General features: G+C 47.2%; 1 protein-coding gene across 2 annotated transcripts in view; it reads left to right on the forward strand.

Moving 5' to 3' along the window:
• srfb (serum response factor b) overlaps positions 1-22,388 on the forward strand; it is a 49,872-nt gene that overhangs the window by 8,846 nt on the left and 18,638 nt on the right. For both annotated transcript variants that reach the window (XM_055636140.1, XM_055636139.1), the window contains exon 2: positions 7,405-7,671. In XM_055636140.1, coding sequence (XP_055492115.1) covers positions 7,405-7,671 — 267 coding nt within the window. The remainder of the gene's footprint in view (positions 1-7,404; positions 7,672-22,388) is intronic.

A 22,388-nucleotide genomic window follows, 5' to 3' on the forward strand; every position in this document is an offset into this window, starting at 1 on the left:
GATATCAAATGGATAATGAGGATGACATCTCCGCTAGACTTCTGGCTGGGAACTGTTCGACTGCCAGAGTTTAGGCAGTCCGAGTAATGGTTCTGTGGCTTTTAGCTGGGTCAGTGCCACAAAGACACAGTGCAGTCATCTGTCCTGTGCTCACCCAGGTGGTCTCCATGCAGACATGGAGTTGTACGTCACAGAAATGGGTCTTTCAGCCCCACTTGTCTGTGCTGACCAAGTTGAGGCAACAGTTTAACTGTCATATATACCGGCAACAGCACAATGAAATTCTTCCTTGCTGCAGCTTTATGGGCCCATTAATACAATAACACACAAATGTACAATAATTAATAATACAATAAATTAATAATCAGTAATACTAGGTAACATGACCACAACAGTCCAAAACCAAAGTCGGTAGTGCAACCAAAATAGTCCAGAGTGGATCATCATTGTTGTTGAGGTCGGATTGTGGTTAGTGTTGTGCAGTGGTTAAGAGCCCAATGTTTGCTGGGAAGCAGTCGCTGTATTCAGACTCTTGTCTTCTTGATGGTGGTAGTGGGATAAGAGTGATGCCAGGGTGGTGAGGGTCTTTGATATTAGCTGCCTTTCTGAGCAGCACCTCCGACTGATGCATTCAACGGTGTGGAGGTCAGGACCTGTGATGGTCAGGACTAGGCAGTGTCCACCACTATCTCCTTTGTTCCTGTGCGTTTGAGTTAGTGAACCAGGCTGTGATGCGACCAGTCAGTATGCTCCCGACTGAACATTTGTAGACATTTGATAAGAGTATTTGGTGACACAATCTCCTCCTTCTGATGAAATACGTGGACCCAGGACAGATTTTCAAAGATATGCATGCCTAAGAACTAGAAGTTGGTAAATCTCTCCATCGCCGTCCTGTCTATGAAGACTGGATTCCTGACCCCCCCCCCCCAGAATCCAATAATTGGATTTGTGGTAGATGCAAAATGCTGGAGTAACTCAGTGGAACAGGCAGCATTTCCTGAGATAAGGAATGGGTGGCGTTTAGGGTCTAGACCCTTCCTCCATGGTCTTGCTAATGTTGAGAGCAAGATTGTTGTTCTGGCACCATTCAATCAGATAATGAATCTGACATGGAGAGACTAGAGCAGAGGACTGAGCACACCGCCCTGGTGCTCTTGTGTTGATCACTATCGAGAAAGAAGTCTAAGATCCAATTTCATGGGCGTGAGCAGATAAGTTTAGATGGGATGAGTGTTGAAGGTTGAACTGTAGTCTATGAACACAAGTGTTTTTACTGTCCAGTGGTCCAGTGCAAAGTGGCTGCCTATGTGCAAGCCAAATGTTTGTTTATATTTTTTGCCAAAGTGAGGGCAAGGGATAGAGGGTTTAGTGGTTTTGTTTGACTGAGCCAGTCCCACTTGCCTGCACCTGGCCCATATCTCTCCAAACTTTTCCTATCCACGTACATGGCTTTTAAATTAATTGTACCTGCCTCTACCACTTCTTCTGGCAGCTCATTCCATATACGGATCTCCCTATGTGTGGGAAGAGTTGTCCCGTTGATTCCTTTTTTAATATTTCACCTCGTCTTGAACCAATGCCCTCTGGTTCTAGTCTCTAGAGGCAGGGAGTGCAAAGATATCCATGCGCATACAGTTGGCCAAACAACATCGCTTCAGTCCTGCATGGTGGGTTTGGGGAAAGAGCCCCCTTGCTTGGACCAACATAGTCTTGTCCACAGTTCCGGACTGTCCTCTGCTTGTTCTCCACTCTGACCTACAAACCTCTATGTCTATGGAGTGTGGGAGGAAACCCACTCTGACTGTTGTTCTTATCCTTTCTTCCTCGAGTAACTTGCCAACTCCAGGGCAGATCATTCCTGATACTGCTCTGATTGGGGTTCTGAGGATGCCAAATTTCCCACTCAGCGTAGCGTGGATTGTCCAATCCGTCAACTTATCTTCATCTTTTGTTCACCTGAGAGGTGACAGCAGCCATAAGAAATTTCCATAATTACAGACAAAATTGACTGAACATCTATGAAAATGGGGCCTGTTTTTAACCCGGGGATGGCTTTCAGTTGCAGCAATTTTTACAACAGTGCTCCAATCAAGGCTGCCAGTCCTCGTGTGTGGTGACTGCAATGCTACATAGACCAGTGGCCCAGTGAACACTCATAATCACAATAGTACTTTATCAGCCAAGTATGTTTTGCAACATACGAGGAGTTTCATTTGCCAAGTCAGTCATACAAATAAAAAGCAACAGACCACACAAAATACATTTTAACATAAACACCCACCACAGTGACGACTCCACATTCCTCACTGTGATTGAAGGCGAAAATCTCTTCCCTCCTTTCCTCTCCCACGGTCGGGGGCCTCGAGCCCTCCGTTGACGGGACTATCTTTACTCCCGTAGCCCTCCGCGTCGAGGCGATCAGCTCCTGCGTCGGGGAGATGTCAGCTCACACGCGCCGGGCTTTCAAAACCCGCGTCGGGGCTGGTCGAACCTCTGCGTCGTTGGAACTCCCGACTAGCCTCTCCCGAGACTGCGAGCTCTCGATGTAAAGTCCACAGGCCGCGGTTGGAGCAATCCCAGGCGGGGGATCTGCCCCGATGTTAAGTCCACGCCCCGCGGTGGGGCCCGAGGTCAGCCCGAGGTCACCTCCAGCTCCATCGATGGTAGGCCGCAGAGCGACTGGAGAATGCGATCCAAAATTAATCGCATCTCCGGCAAGGTAAGGAACTGAAAATAAAAGTTTCCCCCTCCCCCCACATAAAACAAACCGGAGAACATTTACACAGACTGTTAACACACACTTAAAAATTAAAAAAGACAAAAACAGACAGGCTGTTGGTGGGGCTGCCAATCGTGCGGTGCCCCTGGTGGTACACATGTCTGAGGGTGCATAATACACTGCATGCAATGAGGGTTATTGCAGAAATCATGGTGACTTCATGTAGATTTAGGGAGCAGAAGATGGACAAGCATTCTGGACCCTGGCCGGACACCAGTTGATGGTCTGGGCTCAGACCGCAATTTCAGCTTGTACTCTCTCCCCCCCACCCTGATCACAAGCAGATGAGTAAATGCAGAGGAGTATTATTGAAGTGGAAACTGCCACTCAAAAGAATTGGCAGAGTCCAAATAAATTGAAGGGCATAAACTTTTATAAACTATTGTGTTGTAACCAGCTGAGCGTGTGAGGCAAGCAGTGGGCGTGGTGATCTGGACTGTGAGAAAGCCTGCAAGGATCTTTACCTCAATAACAAACGTGCTAATTTTGTGAAATGTTCTTGTGCAGATTCATTGAATAGCCACTTTGGGTGGCAGGCTGTTACCTGGGGATTCTGCGGGGCTCCCAGCTGTGTGATTTGACCAAAGTGGTCAGGAGCAATGAAACAGAGTCTGCTGCTGATGCAACTCAGTGGTGTGGGCAGAGGGGGTTTGGGGGAATACGGGGCTAGCTGAATGGTCAAGAATTTGGCAGATGGAATAGAATGTGTGGAAAAACAAGGTTATGCACGTTGGTTGGAAAATATAGTAAACCTGAGTCTTTTAAATTGTGAAGCATTGAAAAGTGGATGTTTAGAGGGACTTTGTAAAGCTAATGGATTAGGAAGGCAAATTGTACTGTACAATATACAATACAATACAATATTTATTGTCATTTGAACCTCAGTGCGGCTCAAACGAAACTCTGTTTCTACAGCCATACAAACAAAAACGATTCCTACTAGTCACACAACCAATTTAATTCGCACAAACATCCATCACAGTGAATCTCCTCCTCACTGTGATGGAAGGCAAAGTCTTTTCTCTCCCCTGCTTTCCATTTTTCTCCCGATGTTGAAGCCCCAGGCGGGCAATGGTAAGTCCCACAGCCATTTTGGGCCGCGCCGGGCGATGTACGGCCACGCTCCAGGTCTAAATGTCACGAAGTTGGAGCCCCCGGCGGGCGCTGGAATGTCCCGCGGTCATTAAAGCCGCGCCGGGCGATGTACGGTCCCGCTCCGGGTCGTTCCAACCCCGTGACACGGACTGGAGAAGTTGCGTTGCGGAAGCTCCGGAAAGCGGTCTCCCACCCGGACCAGCGAGCTCCCGATGTCACAGTCCACCGGACCTGCAGCTGGAGCCTCCGAGCTCTGGGGTCGGGCCGCAGCAGCGAGCCACCACCGCTCCCCACGCTCCGAGGCCGGCCAGCCCCACGATGGTAAGTCCGCAGGCTCCGTGACTGGAGCCCCAAGTTGTTCCGGTTGGAGGCCGCTCCACGGTGCTAGGCCCCAACGACAACGGAGACCCGACAGGGAAAAGGTCGGGTCTCCCGTGCAGGGAAGAGATTTTAAAGTCCCCCCCCGCCCCCCACATAAACACAGTTAAAAACAGTATAAAAAAACACAACAAGTACATTTAACTAGACCAAAATATAAAAAAAAGACAGACAGGCTGTAGGGGCCGCTGCAACAGTGTCATGCCGCCAACTGGAACCATTTTGCAAGGAGCAGGAGTTACAAGGGCGGAGGGTGTCTTGCACAGTGCTGTAGTCGGACATTATTGGAAAAGTGTGGTCTGGTGTCACTGAAGAAAGATGTGATCAAGAGAGTGAATGAAGGTTAGTTCAGAGATGGGTTTGAAGATTGACAAACCAGACGGGCCAACGCTCAAGTTATAGAATGTTATACTACTCCACATACACTGTGAAATGGCCTGTGGTGTATGTGATTACCCAGGGTGGGGTAGTCAGGGGCTGGTCATGTGGGAACAATGGGGAGACATTTCTTCACTCCTAGGGCTGTGCATCTTTGGAATTCTTTACCAAAGAGAGCTGAGGGTGGCAGACAATGAGATATTAAGATGTTAAAGGGAACTGAGGGATGTGGAGCAAAGAAAACAGCGCTGAAGAAACTGGGTCAGGCAGCATCTGTGGTGGGAAATGTGACACAGGAGTTGTATGTCTTGGATCGTATCCGAGTTACAAAACGGGTGTTGGTGATTTTGATGCACATTAAGCTGGATAACTCCACAGGGCCTGACCAAGTACATCCTCGGGCCTTATGGGAGGCAACTGCAGAGGCCCTTGCTGAGGCATTTGCATCATCCTTGGCCACAGGTGAAATTACAGAAGACTGGAGGGTGGATAATGTTGTACTGTTGTTTAAGGGAACTAAAGGCCAGTGATCCTGGTGTCAGTGGTAGATAAATCAGTATGGTTTTGTGCTTGGAGAAATGTCTCAACGGTGTTTTTTAAAAAGAAGTCACCAAAAGGATTGGTAAGGGCAAAGCAGTGAACTTGTATGGAGTTTAGCAAGACTGTTGACTAGGCCCTTCATGGTAGGCTAGTCTGGAAGGCCAGATTGCATGAGATCCAGGGTGAATTAGCCAATTGGATTAAAAATTGGCTAGGAGTGTCCAAGGATAATTGTGGAAAAACAAGGAACTGGTGTAGAAAGAGCACCGTACTGGAGTAATTCAGCAGGTTAAGTAGCATCTCTGGAGAACTTGGATCGGTGATGTTTCAGGTTTGGTCTCTTCATAGTTGTTAAAGGTTGTTTTACTGGTTGGAGGTGTGACCAGTGCAGTGCTGCAGGTGTTGGTGCTGGGTCTCCTGCAGTTTGTCACGTACATTAACCATTTGGATGACATGGAGCTAACATTGTTGGTAAATTTGCAATGGCACCAAAATTGGTGGTAGATGAAAGAAGTTTATCAAAGTTTACAACAAGATCGAGATCAGTTGGGAGGGTGAGCGAAGAAATAGTAAATTACATTTGTCTGACAAGTGTGAGATGTTGCATTTTGGTGTGTCAAACTAGGGCAAGACTCTCAGTAAATGACACTGCAGAGTGTTGCAGAACTGGGAGCACAGGTTCACTGGGCACAAAGGTGGGAGGGGAGAGAGAAAAGGATGAACATATAGGTGGGGCACAAGGAAGGTGGGGGGGTTATTTACCTAAAACTGGATAATTCAATGTTCATACCGTTGGGTTGTAGGCTGCCCAAGCAGAATACGAGGTGCTGTACCTGCAGTTTGCATGTGGTCTCATTCTGGCAATGGAGGAGGCTCAGGACAGGAAAATAAGTGTGGGAAGAGGAGTTAAAATGGTTAGCAACTGGGAGATCCAGTGGGCCTATGCAAGTGCAAGTGTTAGGCAAAATGGTTGCCTAATCTGCACTTGATCTTGCCGGAGTAAAGGAGGTCACATCAGGAGCACCGAATGCAGTAGGTGAGAGGAGACGCCGTGAGTCTCTGTCTCACCCGGAAGGACGGCTGCAGTCCTAGGTGGATGTGAGGAAGGGGGTGTTGCGACAGGTGTTGCATCTCCTCTGGTTGCAGGAGAAAGTAGCTGTGGAAGGGGTAGGTTTAGATGGGAATGGGCGAGCTGAGGAGAGTGCAGTCTCCACAGAATGTAGAAAGGAGCAGGGTTGAGAAGATGTGACTGGTGGTGGGATTATGTTGAAGGTGGTGGCAATGTGGAGGTGTCGGATGTAGAGGCTGGTAGATTAAAGGCAAAAGTTGGAACCCTCCTGATACAGCTGTACAGGTAATTGGGGAGACCACAGTTGCAATATCTGGTTGCCTGGCTATAGGAAGAATGTCATTGTTGGAATGGTTTGTGACACCCTGGGGCCAAGTTTTACCAGGATAATCCAGATTTGTAATGAGCTGCCAGAGGAAGCTATAAAAGTGGATACAATTGCACATTTAGAAAGATATTATGCAGACATGTAGATAGATGGGTTTGGAGGGTTGGGCGCCAAATGCTGGCAGATAGGACTAACCCAATGGTCAATTTGGTCAGCATGGACAAGGTGAACTGAATGGCCAGTTTCCGTGCTGTATTGGTCTAACGATGATCTTTCAGAGTGGCCGAGCAGGATGAGAGATGGCCTGGATCTCCGGATGTTGCACTCCTTGCCGGAGGCTACCACTGGTGCTCTGGTGTGGGTGGGGATGGTATGCAGTCTGAGAGGGTGGGGGGGGGGGGGGGGGGGGTGGAGATGGTGTGTAGTTTAGGACGGTGTGGGGGGAAGAGTTTGTGTAGTCTATGACAATGTGGATGGCTTGTTTTTCATGCACCGTACTGTTATCTGGACGTGTTACTGTGAGGGCCTGGCCTGTGTGTGAAATTGGAGCATAGCCTGACTGCAGCTGAGTATGTGATCTTTTCCGCTCCTGAGCCACACATAACGGTCTTGGCCCTGGGCCCTGGGATGGGGATTGTGATGGGCAGGAGGGTGCATGCAGTGATACTGAGCCGTGTGCCCAGTGTGGGATGGGTACTGAGGTCTGGTTCCCATGTGCTCTGCTGCCATCACGCTGCACTGTGCTGCTGTAACCGGTCTCGTGCCTGACTGCTGGGGATTCTGTCGCTGCTTTGCTCCAGTGATGAAACGGCCTGTTGTTGCTCTGCCCCGCAGGCCTACGAGCTTTCCACGCTGACGGGCACGCAGGTGCTGCTGCTGGTGGCGAGTGAGACGGGCCACGTGTACACCTTCGCCACCCGCAAGCTGCAGCCGATGATCACCAGCGAGACGGGCAAGGCACTGATACAGACATGCCTAAACTCACCGGACTCGCCGCCCCGCTCCGACCCCACCACCGATCAGCGGATGAGTGCCACGGGCTTCGAGGAGACTGACCTCACCTACCAAGTGTCGGAGACCGACAGCAGCGGGGAGAACAAGGTAAGGCACCCGGTGGGACTTGTCTGGTGAAGCTTTCCTGCAGTCTGCAGGGGAAGATCTACATGAAATCTCTAAATGTAACTCTCCCTAGTTACACTTTCACCCTTGTGTACATAGAATCTCTCTGAATACTCAATTATCTCTGCCAAAGCTATCTCATGCCCATTAGCTCTTCTGATTTCCTCAAATATACTCCCCTTTTTAATATCTGAAATTTCTTCCCATCTCGGCCCTGAAAAGCAGACAGACCCCTTATGTGGTTGTTGGGGGGAGGGGGGAATCACTGCTCATTCTCTTTGCAGGAGACTATCGGCCCTATTTGCCTAATCTCTCCTAGTGTGGCAATTGACAATCACCTTTTTTTTAAAATATCCTCCACATCCTGACCTGGCAGGGCCTGGTAAACCTCCCCAGCACCGTTGATTCTCTCCCTTTCCACCACTCTTCTCTGCAAGTCCTTGTCTCTTGTTCTTGACACTGCTCCCTGGTTTCTCAGTTTGGAGGGGGTGATTGAATCCAGATTTTTAGATGTGCAACTTTTAAATTGTAACCATTTTTTAAAGAAGCTTTGTTTTTCCCGTTCACGAAACACTTTGCTGGCATTAAAATGTCAACCATTTTGCTTTTAAAATTGTTGCACCTTGCTTTCAAGATGAGAGGCGTGGGAACCTGTGTGTGGGAGGTGATGGGGCTGACGGGCAGAAATGGAGCAAAAGGTGTTTGTGATGGGTGGGGCAGGAAAGAAAGGGATAATGAGGAAAGACCTAAATTAGGTTGTGTATGTTAATATTTGTGCTATGAAGAAATCACACATTTTGTTGTGGGAGTTTGAGTAAGTGTGAATGAACATGGTGATGCTGAGTTGGTGCCTGCCGAGGCCAAGATTACAACCAGCTATCTGTGATGTTTACTCATTCACTGTGGTTGATGGGTCTGAGAGTTGGAATATGCTGCAGGAAGTGAGGGGATTGGGACAGTGGACTTGCTCTGCTGGCAGCCAGGTGGGACCTGATGGGCTGAATGTCCTCCTGCATCGTAGTAAGTAGTAAAATGGGTTGGGGGAAGTGGTTGTGGAGAGGTCCTTTCCTTAGAATTTAAAAAAGTGTAAATGTTTAAAAACGGCTGTTTTGGAGATATATTGGAAACCTGTTTTCACTCATCGATGGGGATCTGGAACCAACGAAAGGAGGAAATGTGCAGGTCAGAGGCTGAAAAGATGCCCTGGGCCACCTGATGGAACACCTGGTTTGCTGTGAATCACGATTTGCTACTTGGCTATTTAAATTGCTTTCCCACATTGTGGGGAGAAGGCTACATGCTGATGGGATACACTAGATAGATACACCATGTTTGAAAGGTGTATCATTGCTGCAGAAGGCTTTGGGATGTGGTGGCATGGTGGAAGACATTCCCTAAGTGACATAACCAAAAATGAAGTCAAATAAATTAAGTGTTATGTTATCTCTGCTGCTGTTGAGAAACCAACGTGGTAGTAAGGCGCTGTGAGCAGCTTTGGGCTTCATGGGAAAGTGAGTATGCAGAGAAGATGAATGGCTGTTTCCCTGCCAGTCCAAGGCTATGTAGCTTAAAATATTTTTGGTATAATCTTTCAGAGATTGACAAATGAGACACAGGAGAGTAGGCTGTCCCTTGATTTTCATTGGTATGAGACTGAAAAGCCATTGGTGGCAGATAGTAGCTGTTGAGTAAATCGCTCATGCTCACATATACAGCACACTTCAGCATGTTACTCTGACCATGCAGCAGTACTGACTGGCAGCACATGTCAGGTTGCGATAATATGAATGGTGTAGTAGGCGGAGCTTATAATAATGAAGCACTACATTGATGAATAAGTAAAGTAACCAATCTACATCTTTCCTTGTAAGAATAAAAAGTGAAACATCTACAATAAAGTGATATATGTATAAGCACGTTACTAGGTGCTGACTGATTAATAATGGAACCGAAACGCTAATAGCGCATACAGGGAAGTACAGATGGTTCAAACAAAGTCCCCGTATCTAAGGGGCGGCCTACAAACCCGTCCCGCGAGCGTACGGTATAAATCCGCATCTCCTCCCTTCACCGGCGAGAATGCCGGGGTTCCGTGCGGCGGGAGCACTGGTGATCCGGGGGCCAAACACGGCGAGCAGGCGAGTGTGGTGGTGAGGGAGCTGGAGACGCAACCGATGGTTGGTCTGCAGCTGCAGGCCGTGAGGGAAGAGAAAGTCAGTCAGTAGATGGGTAGATCTGACACGTCGCATCAGGATACGAGGCAGCAGGACGTGGTTCCTTCTTGGGAAGGAGATGTTGACGGTTGCGTCTAGATCCCTCCATCTGCATTCACCATGTATGAGCGCGGCTCTTTTGCGGGACTATAGATGAAACACAAACGGCCATAGCCCTTGTTGGTTTGAAGGCGAGCGGCTTGGCCACTGGAGAGAGGTTTAAATGGTTTGCATCAAAAAATCGCTTTTGGGTATCGCGTTTCAGTTGGAGTTGTTTCTGGACCGCAAGTGGTGGACGAACCAGTGGCTGCAGTAGTTGTTGGGGTACAGGCAGTGTAGCACGGGTCCGTCGGGACATCCGGCCATTGGGCAGGAGACCACAGTATTGGGTCACGGGCGATGTTTCTCAGGTTGAGCAGGTCCAGGTAGACATCAGATTTAGCAAGGTGTGAGCACTCCATCAATTGGGACCGTGCAAAAGACATCCACCTCAAGCTCAACCCTCTGAAATGTAAGCCAGTCAAGGGCCTAGTATGTCGGACATGTATTCACCAGTGTCGGCCTCAGACCTGATCCGTCCAAGTGGAAGCGTGGGTTCGTATCCCGTTTCTGACACGGTATTGGGGGTTCAGTATTGATGTGGATAGAGAACTGGCTGGCAGACAGGAAGCAAAGAGTAGGAGTAAACGGGTCCTTTTCACAATGGCAGGCAGTGACTAGTGGGGTACCGCAAGGGTCGATGCTGGGACCCCAGCTATTTACAATATATATTAATGATCTGGATGAGGGAATTGAATGCAACATCTCCAAGTTTGCAGATGACACGAAGCTGGGGGGCAGTGTTAGCTGTGAGGAGGCTGCAAGGTGACTTGGATAGGTTGGGTGAGTGGGCAAACGCATGGCAGATGCAGTATAATGTGGATAAATGTGAGGTTATCCACTTTGGTGGCAAAAGCAGGAAAGTAGACTATTATCTGAATGGTGTCCGATTAGGAAAAGGGGAGTTGCAACGAGACCTGGGTGTCATGGTACACCAATCATTGAAAGTAGGCATGCAGGTGCAGCAGGCAGTGAAGAAAGCAAATGGTATGTTAGCATTCATAGCAAAAGGATTTGAGTATAACAGCAGGGAGGTTCTACTGCAGTTGTACAGGGTCTTGGTGAGACCACACCTGGATTATTGCGTACAGTTTTGGTCTCCTAATCTGAGGAAAGACATTCTTGCCATAGAGGGAGTACAGAGAAGGTTCACCAGACTGCTTCCTGGGATGGCAGGACTTTCATATGAAGAAAGACTGGATAGACTCGGCTTGTACTCGCTAGAATTCAGAAGATTGAGGGGGGATCTTAAAGAAACTTACAAAATTCTTAAGGGGTTGGACAGGCTAGATGCAGGAAGATTATTCCCGATGTTGGGGAAGTCCATAACTAGGGATCACAGTTTAAGGATAAGAGGGAAGTCTTTTAGGACCGAGATGAGAAAATCATTTTTTACACAGAGTGGTGAATCTGTGGAATTCTCTGCCACAGAGGGTAGTTGAGGCCAGTTCATTGGCTATATTTAAGAGGGAGTTAGACATGGCCCTTGTGGCTAAAGGGATCAGGGGGTATGGAGAGAAGGCAGGGATGGGATACTGAGTTGGATGATCAACCATGATCATATCAAATTGCGGTGCAGACTCAAAGGGCCGAATGGCCTACTCCTGCACCTATTTTCTATGTTTCTATGGTATAACAATATTTATCGAGTAACAACACATGTTACTCCTACCATGCAGCAGTACTGACCGACCGACCGACCGCATATGTCGGGTTGCGATAATATGAATGGTATGGTAGTAGGGAGAGCTTACATTAATCTCGAAGCACTACATTGGTTAGTAAGTAAAGTAACCAATCTGCAGTAGCTTGTAGGAGTAATTTGGAAGAGTTAACAAGAATGTGAGCATCAAAAAAAATGCTTGTCAGGCAGCATCAGTGCAGAGAAAAACAGAACTAACTTTACAGCTCCAAACCTTTGTTAGAACTGGGAAAGAAAATGGGTAATTTAGTTGACAAGAAGCTGGTGGGAGAGATGGTGAGGATAAAGGGAATATTTGTGGTGGGAGGAGACAGGGGTAATGGGGGTGTTTAGATGGTGATTATGTTTCTTTGTAGCTAACAGCAGGGTTGAGGCAAGCGCGACTAATGGCAAGCAAAAAACAGAGCCATTATCACAAACCATGTGAGTTGCAGCAGAAGTGACTGGTTGTGAGACAAGGAGAATTCAACATTGAACCCTGACGGGTGCAACAGGCGGAGTGTTGATTCTCTTGGGCCACAAACTGAGGTCGGAGCAGGATGGAGAATTAAAGTGTAGGAAGGAACTGCAGATGCTGGTTTAAACCAAAGATAGACACAAAATATTGCAGTAACTCAGCGGGACAGGCAGAATTTCTGGAATGAAGGAATGGGTGACGTTTGGGTCACGGCCCTTCTTCAGCCTGTCTTTGGAGAATTAAAGTGGCAGGCGATGGGAAGCTCGGGGCACTCCCGTGGACTGGTCACAGGTGCTCACCAAACATGTTGCCCAATCTGAGTTTGGTTTCTCCAGTGTGAGGAACCACATTGTGAACACCAAATGCGGTGCACTTGACTGGAAGAAATGCAAGTGATTTACTGGGTCTTGGATGGTAGGAAGGGAGGAGGTGAAAGGAAGGGTGTTGCGTCTCCTGAAATTGCACGAGGACATGCATGGGGAATGGTTGGTGACAACAGAAGAAGAAGTGGACCAGAGGTTGCAAAGAAGCCATCCTTTTTGTAATCCAGAAAGGCGAGGAGCAAATATGGCTGGTGGTGGCATATTCTCCATGGTGAAGGTCACAATGGATGATCCATTGAGGAGGGAGGGAGAGCACACGAGGTGGGGGAATCTCTGTGCTTGCTCTGTGCAAGGAAATGGATGAAGCACAGTCAAGTTCTGTCTCATGGAGAATGAAGACATTTTATAGTCATCTGTAGCAATATTACAAAATTTTGAGATTTTAAAAATCAAGTCTGCAATTTATCTCATCAGATAAAGCATAAAAAGAAGTTTAATTTGACACATAATTCACTTTCATATCTTCAGTATTAAAACAGTTATGGCCATTTTCATACTCGGATATTAGCATCTTGGTCCCTATTGTTTTTCCATTGACTTAACACAAAAGCTGTGATCGAGAACAGTCAAAAGCCCATAACTTTCTTAAAAATTAAGACTGAATGAAATTTTCAGTTATTATAGATGGAAGCATTCTGAAACAAATATAAAACATCTTATTTGGATGACCTGAAATTAAAGCATATAATTAGTTAGTTATCTAATTGTAGCTAATTCCAAAATTGACCGTTGTGACGGAAATAGTAATAAACACCCAGACTGCCTTGAAAATTCAAAAATGTGATATTCTCAAGATTAGAACTTTAATATTATTGTATAATTATAATTTCTAGCAATAGACCAAATCTTTATGGAGCAGATCAGTTGCTAGCTGGTACATTGGCATATCATAATCAGTAGCATCATCATACTCCTCAGATTGTAACCAATAGGCAACTCTGTACACCTTGTTTTTCTTCAACTTTTCAATTTTGGCATTGTAAACTACAAGTTGTTGCTCTTCAAACCACACATGACATGCCTTTCTGCCCACTACTTTCCCATTAAGAATGTCCTGTAGATTCCATTTCTTAAGAAAAGGATAATTTTTTTAAATAGCCTAAGTATCCAAATAACAACTAATCCCATTCACACAAGAATTCACAAGATAACATGATTTTTAAATCTCACTGTCATGAATTTATATCCCAGATGGAAGGAATTTAATGCTTAATTCCATGTTAATCTAGAAACATTCACCCAAAATATAATCAAATTATTGTTTTTTGCACAATACGTGTGACTCAAACTGTTGTGAATATTTAGTTTAAAAATACTGATCATGGAGAGAGAGAATAAGACAAAATATGGACAATTTAGATGCTTATCTCCACAAAAATGGGCATTTTAATCATCTTGCTTCTGGAACGTGATCGATTGGAATGTTGCATTTGCGGTGAATTTGAACCCAATATCCGCAGGAAAAACACTGCCAGTTCGTATGGGGCCCAAATCACATTTTTGCAAAGGAAAATTAGATTAAAGCCATCTCGAGAAACAGGTTTATATGTAAAAGAGACGACTTACATTATGTTTTGTCCCCTGCATGCGATCCGTCTCGTTGTAGGCATTGAGGGCATTAGAAGTCGCTTTTTATTTTAATGTAATTATTAAATTGTCTTGCGATTAAATAAATAAAAAAATTGGGGACGGAAGTCCGATCGATTGTTCTTCGGCAGCTTTTATTTATTTATTTATTTTAAAATTTTAAATCAAAAAATGTATTCAATTATTAAAAAAATAATATTTACACTACAATAAAACAAGCCAGAACCCACCACCATAAATACAATACAAACATATATCCATAATAAACTATTATACAATTATGATACAATCCTTTTTGAGGATACATTCAACACCCTGCGGAGCCCAGCGGTCCCGGAGCTCCCTCAGGGTGCCCATTCCCTTTCTAATCCTACCCGAGCACGGACGTATCTTCGGCAGCTTAGCAGCCCGAGGAAAGCCACCTTCGTTAAACAGGAGAAAACGGCATTTTAATCCCGCCCCCCCCCCCCCCCCTTTAAAGGCGCCAAAGTCTAGCACACGGCCAGTGGCAGAACTGCAGCATCGCTGAAGGTAAGTTTTTCAATATCACTATCACCTGTGCAGAAAGTCTCAATTGGGACAAATGTGACAGATTTGGAGCATCTGGGAGAATGAAATGCAGTCACATTTCTTCATTTTTTGCTGCCATTTACTACTCTCTTACCTTCAAGGTCCACCTGTCTCCCTTTCCCATCTAGATCTCAATGCGTTGTGGGGTAAGCTAGCATCCAGCTCACGGACTCCCACAACTGTCACTATGCTTCCTACCACCTAGCCTCCTGCAATGACTACATTCCAGATTACCATTTGCTCTGAGACGTTCTTGTAGTTGACTCTGAAACGTCATTCCACCTTCCTTTAGCATGGCTTCATCTCGGTTCATATGGACGGTGCCATTGGCTGCATCCTATGTACTCGCCTTTCTACTGGAAATTAGAAGTTGATGAAGTGGAGGGAATGTTTGTGGTGGCGGCAAGCTGAAACAACAGGTCTGCTGGATGGCCCTGCTTGTGAGTAAACCCAGACTATGTGGATCTGGGGCACAGGCTGAAAGTTACAGGGAAGATCTGTGTGTGGGAGATAAGGCCTTGTTGTAGTGAGGAAAGGTTCATGGGGAGGTTTGAGGATGTGAAGAAGCTGATATTTGGCCCCTCAGATGGAGGTCAGTTTGCTGGCCTACAGCAGCACCACCCTTGTTAATGAGTTTGTGATTGGGCTTGCTTCATTGTGGCAGAGTGCTAACGGTTCAGGAGGTAGAACGTGTTAAAGCCCTGCTGTGTTAGCAACATCTCAACGCATAGTCACCTTTTTTCTGTCCCTTAACCCATTTGACCTGGTCTTGCAGATATTTATTTTTACAATTCCTGCCATCACCACCACTTGCAACTTGTGTTGATCTTTCCATTCTGACCTGGGTCTTGAAATGTCAATGCTTTCTCTCTCCACAGATGCTGCCTGCTCCGAGTGTTTCCACAGCAGCAACTTGTAATTACTGTGGGTTGAAGGAGACACTGGGTAATGGGATATGGAAGGAGGGTTCATTCAAGTACTTGGGACCTGATGGCAAATGGTTGTAATGTCACCGAAGATAGACACAAAATGCTGGAGTAACTCGGCGGGACAGGCAGCATCTCTGGAGAGAAGGAATGGGTGACGTTTTGTGTCGGGACCCTACATCACTACAGACTGGGACTTTATTAATTTGGTCAGAAGCTAGTGTTCTTTGTCCCTTTTGCCTGGTACACAGTATAAAGCTGCCCATGCCTGTGGAGATTGTAGACTTGGACAGAGGAAGCATGGCAATTGAATGGGCTGTGTGATGGGTGTATTTGAGGGGTGGTCCCGGAGATGTGGTTTCCTTCATGGCTATTCCCGTCGAGTACTGAACTGCTTCAGTCGGATGTGTGGATCATGAGTGAATAGACGTTTTTGTTTAACTTTTTGAACCAGTAGAGGTGGTAAAGTTGCCCCTTGTGCCTCTGGTGTTAGTGAATCACGCTGCAGGGTGTGCTGGCCACCAGTGAATTCAAAGGCATTTTATTGTCACGTGTACCAATTACGGTACAGTGAAACTCTATTTACCATAGAGCCATACTAAAAAAAGCAACAAGACACACAACTACATAAATGTTTACATAAACATCCACCACAGTGGATTCCCCACATTCCTCACTGATGGAAGGCAATAAAGTCCAATCTTTCCTCTTTATTCTCCCGTGGTCGGGGCAGTCGAACCATCCACAGTCGGGGTGGTCGAAGCTCCCACGATCAGGGCGGTCGAAACTCCTGCGGCCTGGAGCTCTCTAAGTCGGTCCCTAATCAAGGTACAGCCAGCTCCACTATGTTGTCCTGCAGGCTCTCGCAGTTGGAGGTCCGAGGTCGATCCCCGACGGGGACTGGCAGCTTTCCAATGTCGTCCTGCAGGCTCCCGCGGTTGCAGTTCCCAAAGTCAATCCCCAGCATGAGGCTGCCAGCTCCTTGATGTTAGGCCGCAGGGACGGAGATACGATACGGAAAAACATCGCATCTCCGTCGAGGTAAGAGATTAAAAAAAGTTTCCCCAACCCCCACATAAAACAAAACTAAAGAACACTAAAACATACATTTCACATATACTAAAAACAGCAAAATAGAGAAAAGGACGAGACAGACTGTTGGCGAGGCAGCCGTTGCAGAATTCTGGGGTAGCAGAGAATGTACCACTTGTTACAGGAGGGAGTTGGCAAAAGTGAGTCTACAGAGCTCCGTGGGGGAGATGACCAGCAGTTACCTCGTGTGGTGATCACACTCCACCTGTGCTTACCTTCTAGGACCAGAATTAGGCCATTCTGCCCATCACATTTACTCTGATATTCAATCGTGGCTGATCTATCGTTTCCTCTCAACCCCATTCTCCTGCCTTCTCCCCATAACCCCTGACCGCCTTACTAATCAAGAATCTGTCAATCTCTGCCTTAAACTATCCATTGACAGCCTCCACAGCCTTCTGTGTCACAAATTCCCTGTGCTACAAGCCTGCCTTGAATGTTTGGTAACTCTGACTTTGTTTCCCTGCGTCCTGACTGTGTCCTGTTCCACGGTTCTGGTGCCTCTTGCTCTCTTCCCCCCCCCCCCCCCCTCGGCCAACTGCATTCCCCTCCACCCAGTTCTGTTTCTGAACTCTGTGCTGCTTTGCCCCATCTCCCATCCTGTCTTCCCTTGTTGTGCCGTGCCTCTCATTGATAAAAGTTTGCGTGACCATATATGGTCTGGTTCCCTGCCTAAACCTCTCGCCAGGCCCCCGTGATATTCCTTATAAGTTGCAGCTGTCCCAGAGCCCGATGTAGCTGAGAGGGGGGTGGGGGAATTGCCATATACTGATCCAGGCTCTGGCATATGTCAACAGGCTCCACGTCACTCAGTGATAACTGCCCTGGGCCGTGGCACGCTGATTGGAGCGGCGTCCTGTGGGCAGTGAGGATCGGGCAGCAATCTGGACGCCCTGGGAAGAGACCTGCTCGCTGCCTGGAGCAGCAGCTTAGCTTTCCTGTAGCCTTTCCCCTCGATCATCCCGTCCGGCCAGGTGTCCTGTCTCATTAACTGCCCGCTTACTGACCCCTTCCTCCCAACCTTTAGTTTACTTTCGAGATACAGCGCGGAAACAGGCCCCATCAGCCCACCGAATCCATGCTGACCAGCGATCCCCGCACACTAACATTATCCTTGACACACAAGGGACAATTTACATTTTTACCAAGCTAATTTAGCGACAAATCTGTACGTCTTTGGAGTGTGGGAGGAAACCAAAGATCTCGGAGACAACCCACGCAAGTCACGGGGAGAATGTACAAACTCTGTCAGACAGAACCCGTAGTCAGGATCGAACCCGGGTCTCTGGTGCTGTAAGGCAGCAACTGCAACTCCACCGTGCACCACCCTTGTTGGTGTGCACACTGTCGGGAAGGGAGTGCGGTGACAGTGAACACTGCAGGATGTCCACAGGGTGGGGTTACTTGCTGTGGGGATGTCACTCTGAGGGGTCAGGGCACCTAATATCCTGATCTGAGGGTGGTAAAGGCGACTGACGCCACTTTGAGGGCAGAGGCATCTTCGTCCCTGCCCTGAGGGGGTTAAGGCAGCCCCTAGTGGCAGCCCCACCACAACTAAACCCACCGTGTGGACATGCTGCAGTGTTCACTGTCACAGCGAGGGGTAAAGGTAGCTGCCCCCCATTCTGAGGGGAGAAGGGACCTGCAACCCTACTCTGAGGGTAAAGGTTGCTGACCCCCTCACACTGGGGAGGGCTCACTCTGGGTAACCCGGTCTGTGTGCAGCGGTTTTATCTTCAGTCCATCGGTATGTTTTGAAGCTGTTTGTATGGCCACAGAATGTTTTGTTTTACAAAAGTTTTAACTCTTTCAGTGCTGTAGAGGAACAGCTGCTGCCTTTGGGGTGCGGATATTTGTGGCAAATGGTGGTTGCCAGAGCGAGGTGTATCTGATGGTGGGGGGGGGGGGGGGGGGGGGGTACCTTGGCTTTCGGCAGGTCGGGAGGGAAAGATATTCCCGCTGCATCACCACCCTTCCACTTTGGCTGCAGCTGCCATTTCCCAGTGACTGTTCTTCACATGGGACAAATAGCCGGCTGTTTGGCTGGTCGGCAATCTCACGACAGCATAACAGCTGGGGAGAGAGTCGTTGACTGAGGGTTCCTCTCTGAACTGCACCCTGGTGTCGCAGCTTGTATCTCTCACTGCCCTCTCGTCCGACAAGTGTTGATTTAATTTACCTGAACAAACTTCATCCCCTTCACGGGGAGCTTTATTTTTTAGTGGGAATATTTTCCCCTCTGCTTCATCGTGTCCTGTGCTGGTCTATACTGTTTTCCTGGATTTTCTATCCATCGTTGTTTCTGAGCATCTTTCTAAAATCCTAAAACTGTAACCGGATCAAATTCCTGGAATAAGAGTGTGGGAAAGTACTGCAGATGCTGGTTTCCACCGTAGATAGACACAATGCTGGAGTAACTCAGTGGGACAGGCAGCATCTCTGGAGGAAAGGAATAGGTGACGTTTTGAGTCGGGATCCTTTTTCAGACTAAATTCTGAAGTCAGACTGGTTAAATTCTATTAAACACTAGACCGAGCGTGGACCTGTTGGTTACCGTTGCCCGAACGCAGTATTGGCGCGACTGTGCGTTTAAAGTTGTGCCGTTGATGGCAGAAATTAAGTTAGTTAATAAAGTGAATAGACCCATGGAGCCGTTTGTAAAATAGAACAAAACCTACCCGTGGAGCCATTGTGTCCCCGTTGTGAGGCCAGGCAAGTACACACGGAAAAAAAAGGCGATCTGAAAATCGGCAAAGGCCCTGACAGCCCAGGCGCAGATACGGGGCCCACTGCGCACGCGAGGGGAGACAGCGTCATTTTGCGTCACTGCCGCGTAACCAGCGCCATTTTCAATTGTGACGGGGCTGACGGGCCTCTGCCAACTGCGCAGGCGCAGCCGGCAAGTGGGGGCACTGTATAAAGTTAATTTAAGTTTTAAATGTCAATTACTTGTAAAATATAACATCAATCTGAAAGAAAGTTGGCTAATACTCATCGCAGGCCAATGGGGTGAGTAAGGTGGGCCAAAAATTGCAGCTCTATCGTGTACCGTTTTGGTGGAGTTTCGGGAACAAATATATGTACAAACAAGATGAGAGTTTCAGCACTATAGATAGATAGATAGCTAGATAGATAGATTCCTCAGCTCACTTGCCGAGTTGGTCAAGATCATGCCATAATTTTGGTTAACTATCTTCACTATCGACATCACCCACTTTGGTGCCATTTGAAAACTTACTAATTGTACCTTGTACATTTTCAAACAAATCATTGATATAAACCACAAACAGTAATGTGGGCCCAGCACCGATCTCTGAGACACACTACTAGTCACAGACCTGTAGTCCAAAAAACAACCTTCGATCTGTTTATTTACTTAAAGCCAATTGTCTATCCAGTCGGCTAGCTCTCCATGGATCACATGCGATCTAACCTGCAAGAGGCGGAACCTTATCAAAGGCCTGCTTTGGTAAAGGTTAAAGCTTTTGCAAACATGTTCATCCACAACTGCCATCTCTGCATCCTCCTGAGGCCCTCAACATTACAGAAGCCAGTCTTCAGCAAATCCACTCCACGTAATAACAGGAAAGGGCTGGAAGCTCTAGATGCAGAAAAGACGCTTCAGTTTGGCTGCAGTAGTGAAGATGAGTGATGCAGATTAGCCATGCCTCTGGCCAAGCTGTTCCAGTGCAGTTAAAACATCAGCGTCTGTCTCCCCAGTTGTGTCCTCTTCATAAAACGCTGGACAAACATCAAGGCAATGTTTTTGTGGCTGCATGGAGCCTGATGAAGTTGATCAATGGGCCAATGCAATCAGTTAATCAGGAGTTGACCTCGGTGGCTCGGGGCATGGAGTTATGTATAACGGTACCTATTCAATTGGTGTCATTTATTTACAATAAAATGGTGGATGGTGTCAAGTGCAGTCACAATGCTTTCCACTAATCAGTTTGGGGTTTGCCAAAACTGCTTCACTCTGCATCCTAGCACAGTAACGGTTCAAACTTTAACCAAGGAAATGTAGTTTGTATATATGCTGCAAGCCCCAGACCGGTGAGGTGCCAGTAACTTTGGCTTCGCACTTAACCGCTCTTGACAGCATCAAGGCAAGTGCCGAAAATTTTTTTTTTTTAGTGCCTGCTGTACCATAATGGAGCCTGATCCAAATTTTTAAATGATCTACAAGGCATTTGAGTCAGACGGCATTCTTGTTCCCTCTTCCTTTCCATCCCACCTGTGAAGGAATGAGTGGGTCATGATCATGGTATCTCGTGGGGGGGGACCATTGAAACAGACCCTTCTGCGTTGAGGGCAGACCAACTATGGCCTATGTCTATGGGTCAACCATCGTACCTATCCATACTGATCTCACCTGTCTTCATTAATTCTGTGCCCCTCTTCCTTGCTCGTTCACATAGCTGTCCAGATAGGTCTTCAGTGTTGTTACTGTTCCTGCCTCCATCACCCCTAAGAGCCCCTTTCAACCCCCTCTCTCTAACTTTACACATGCCCTCTATGAGACGCCCCTATCCTGGAATGGAAACTGGCTATTTTGCCAATCCATGCCTCTCTATAATTTCATATATCACTGATCATCCTTTGCCCCAGGGATAATGGAGCAAGCCGCTAATTTCACTGTGTAACTCAAGCCCTCCAATCCAGGCAATATCCTTGTGAATTTTGTCTGCATTCTCTCTGGCTGAATCACATTTCCTATAGTGTGGTGACCAGAACTGCGTACCTCCCATCCCTTCTGCTCAGTTTCCCAGCCATGGAGGCAAGCGTGCAAATTCTCTCAGTCTCTCTGTCCAACAACACTGTCCACAGCCTTGTCATTCACTGGTTCACTGTCCTGGTTTACCATCCAAGAGCTATCACTTAGTCCTTGACCGAGTTAAATTTAATCTGAAGAGACAAGAGCATGCAGGTGCAGGAATCTGGAGCAACCAATTGTAGGAGGATCTCAGCAGGTCCATTGGCATATATGGAGGAAAAATATTGTCAATGTTCCGAGTTCCCGAGTATCTGAAGAAGGGTCTCAACCCGAAACGTCATCTATTCCTTTTCTCTAGAGATGCTGCCTGATCTGCTGAGTTACTCCAGCTTTTTGTGTCTGTTTCTGAATTCCTCCAGTGCGTTCTTTGTTGCTTTGAATTCCACCTGCCATCCCCTTTCCCACTTTTCCAGTTGTTCTAGATCCTGTTGATAAACACTTTCACTATCCACAATACCATCAATTTTGGTGTTGTCCTCAAACTTACTAACCATGTCCCACCTATGTCCTCGTCCAAATCATTAATATACATGACAAACGGGGCCTAGAACTGACCCATGTGGCACATCACCCCAATCTGAATAACAGTCCTCCACTACCACCTTCTGACTCGCTCCTTCCACCAAGCCAATTTTACATCCATTGACTACCTCACCATGGGTACGTGTTCAAACTGACAAGCACTCGTCAAAGGCATTGCTAATTTTGCGGATGACACTAAGCTGGGGGGCAGTGTTAGCTATGAGGAGGATGCTAGGAGACTGCAAGGTGACTTGGATAGGCTGGGTGAGTGGGCAAATGTTTGGCAGATGCAGTATAATGTGGATAAATGTGAGATTATCCATTTTGGTGGCAAAAACAGGAAAGCAGACTATTATCTAAATGGTGGCCGACTA

The sequence above is a fragment of the Leucoraja erinacea genome, chromosome 5, assembly GCF_028641065.1.
Source record: "Leucoraja erinacea ecotype New England chromosome 5, Leri_hhj_1, whole genome shotgun sequence".
NCBI lineage: Eukaryota > Metazoa > Chordata > Chondrichthyes > Rajiformes > Rajidae > Leucoraja > Leucoraja erinaceus.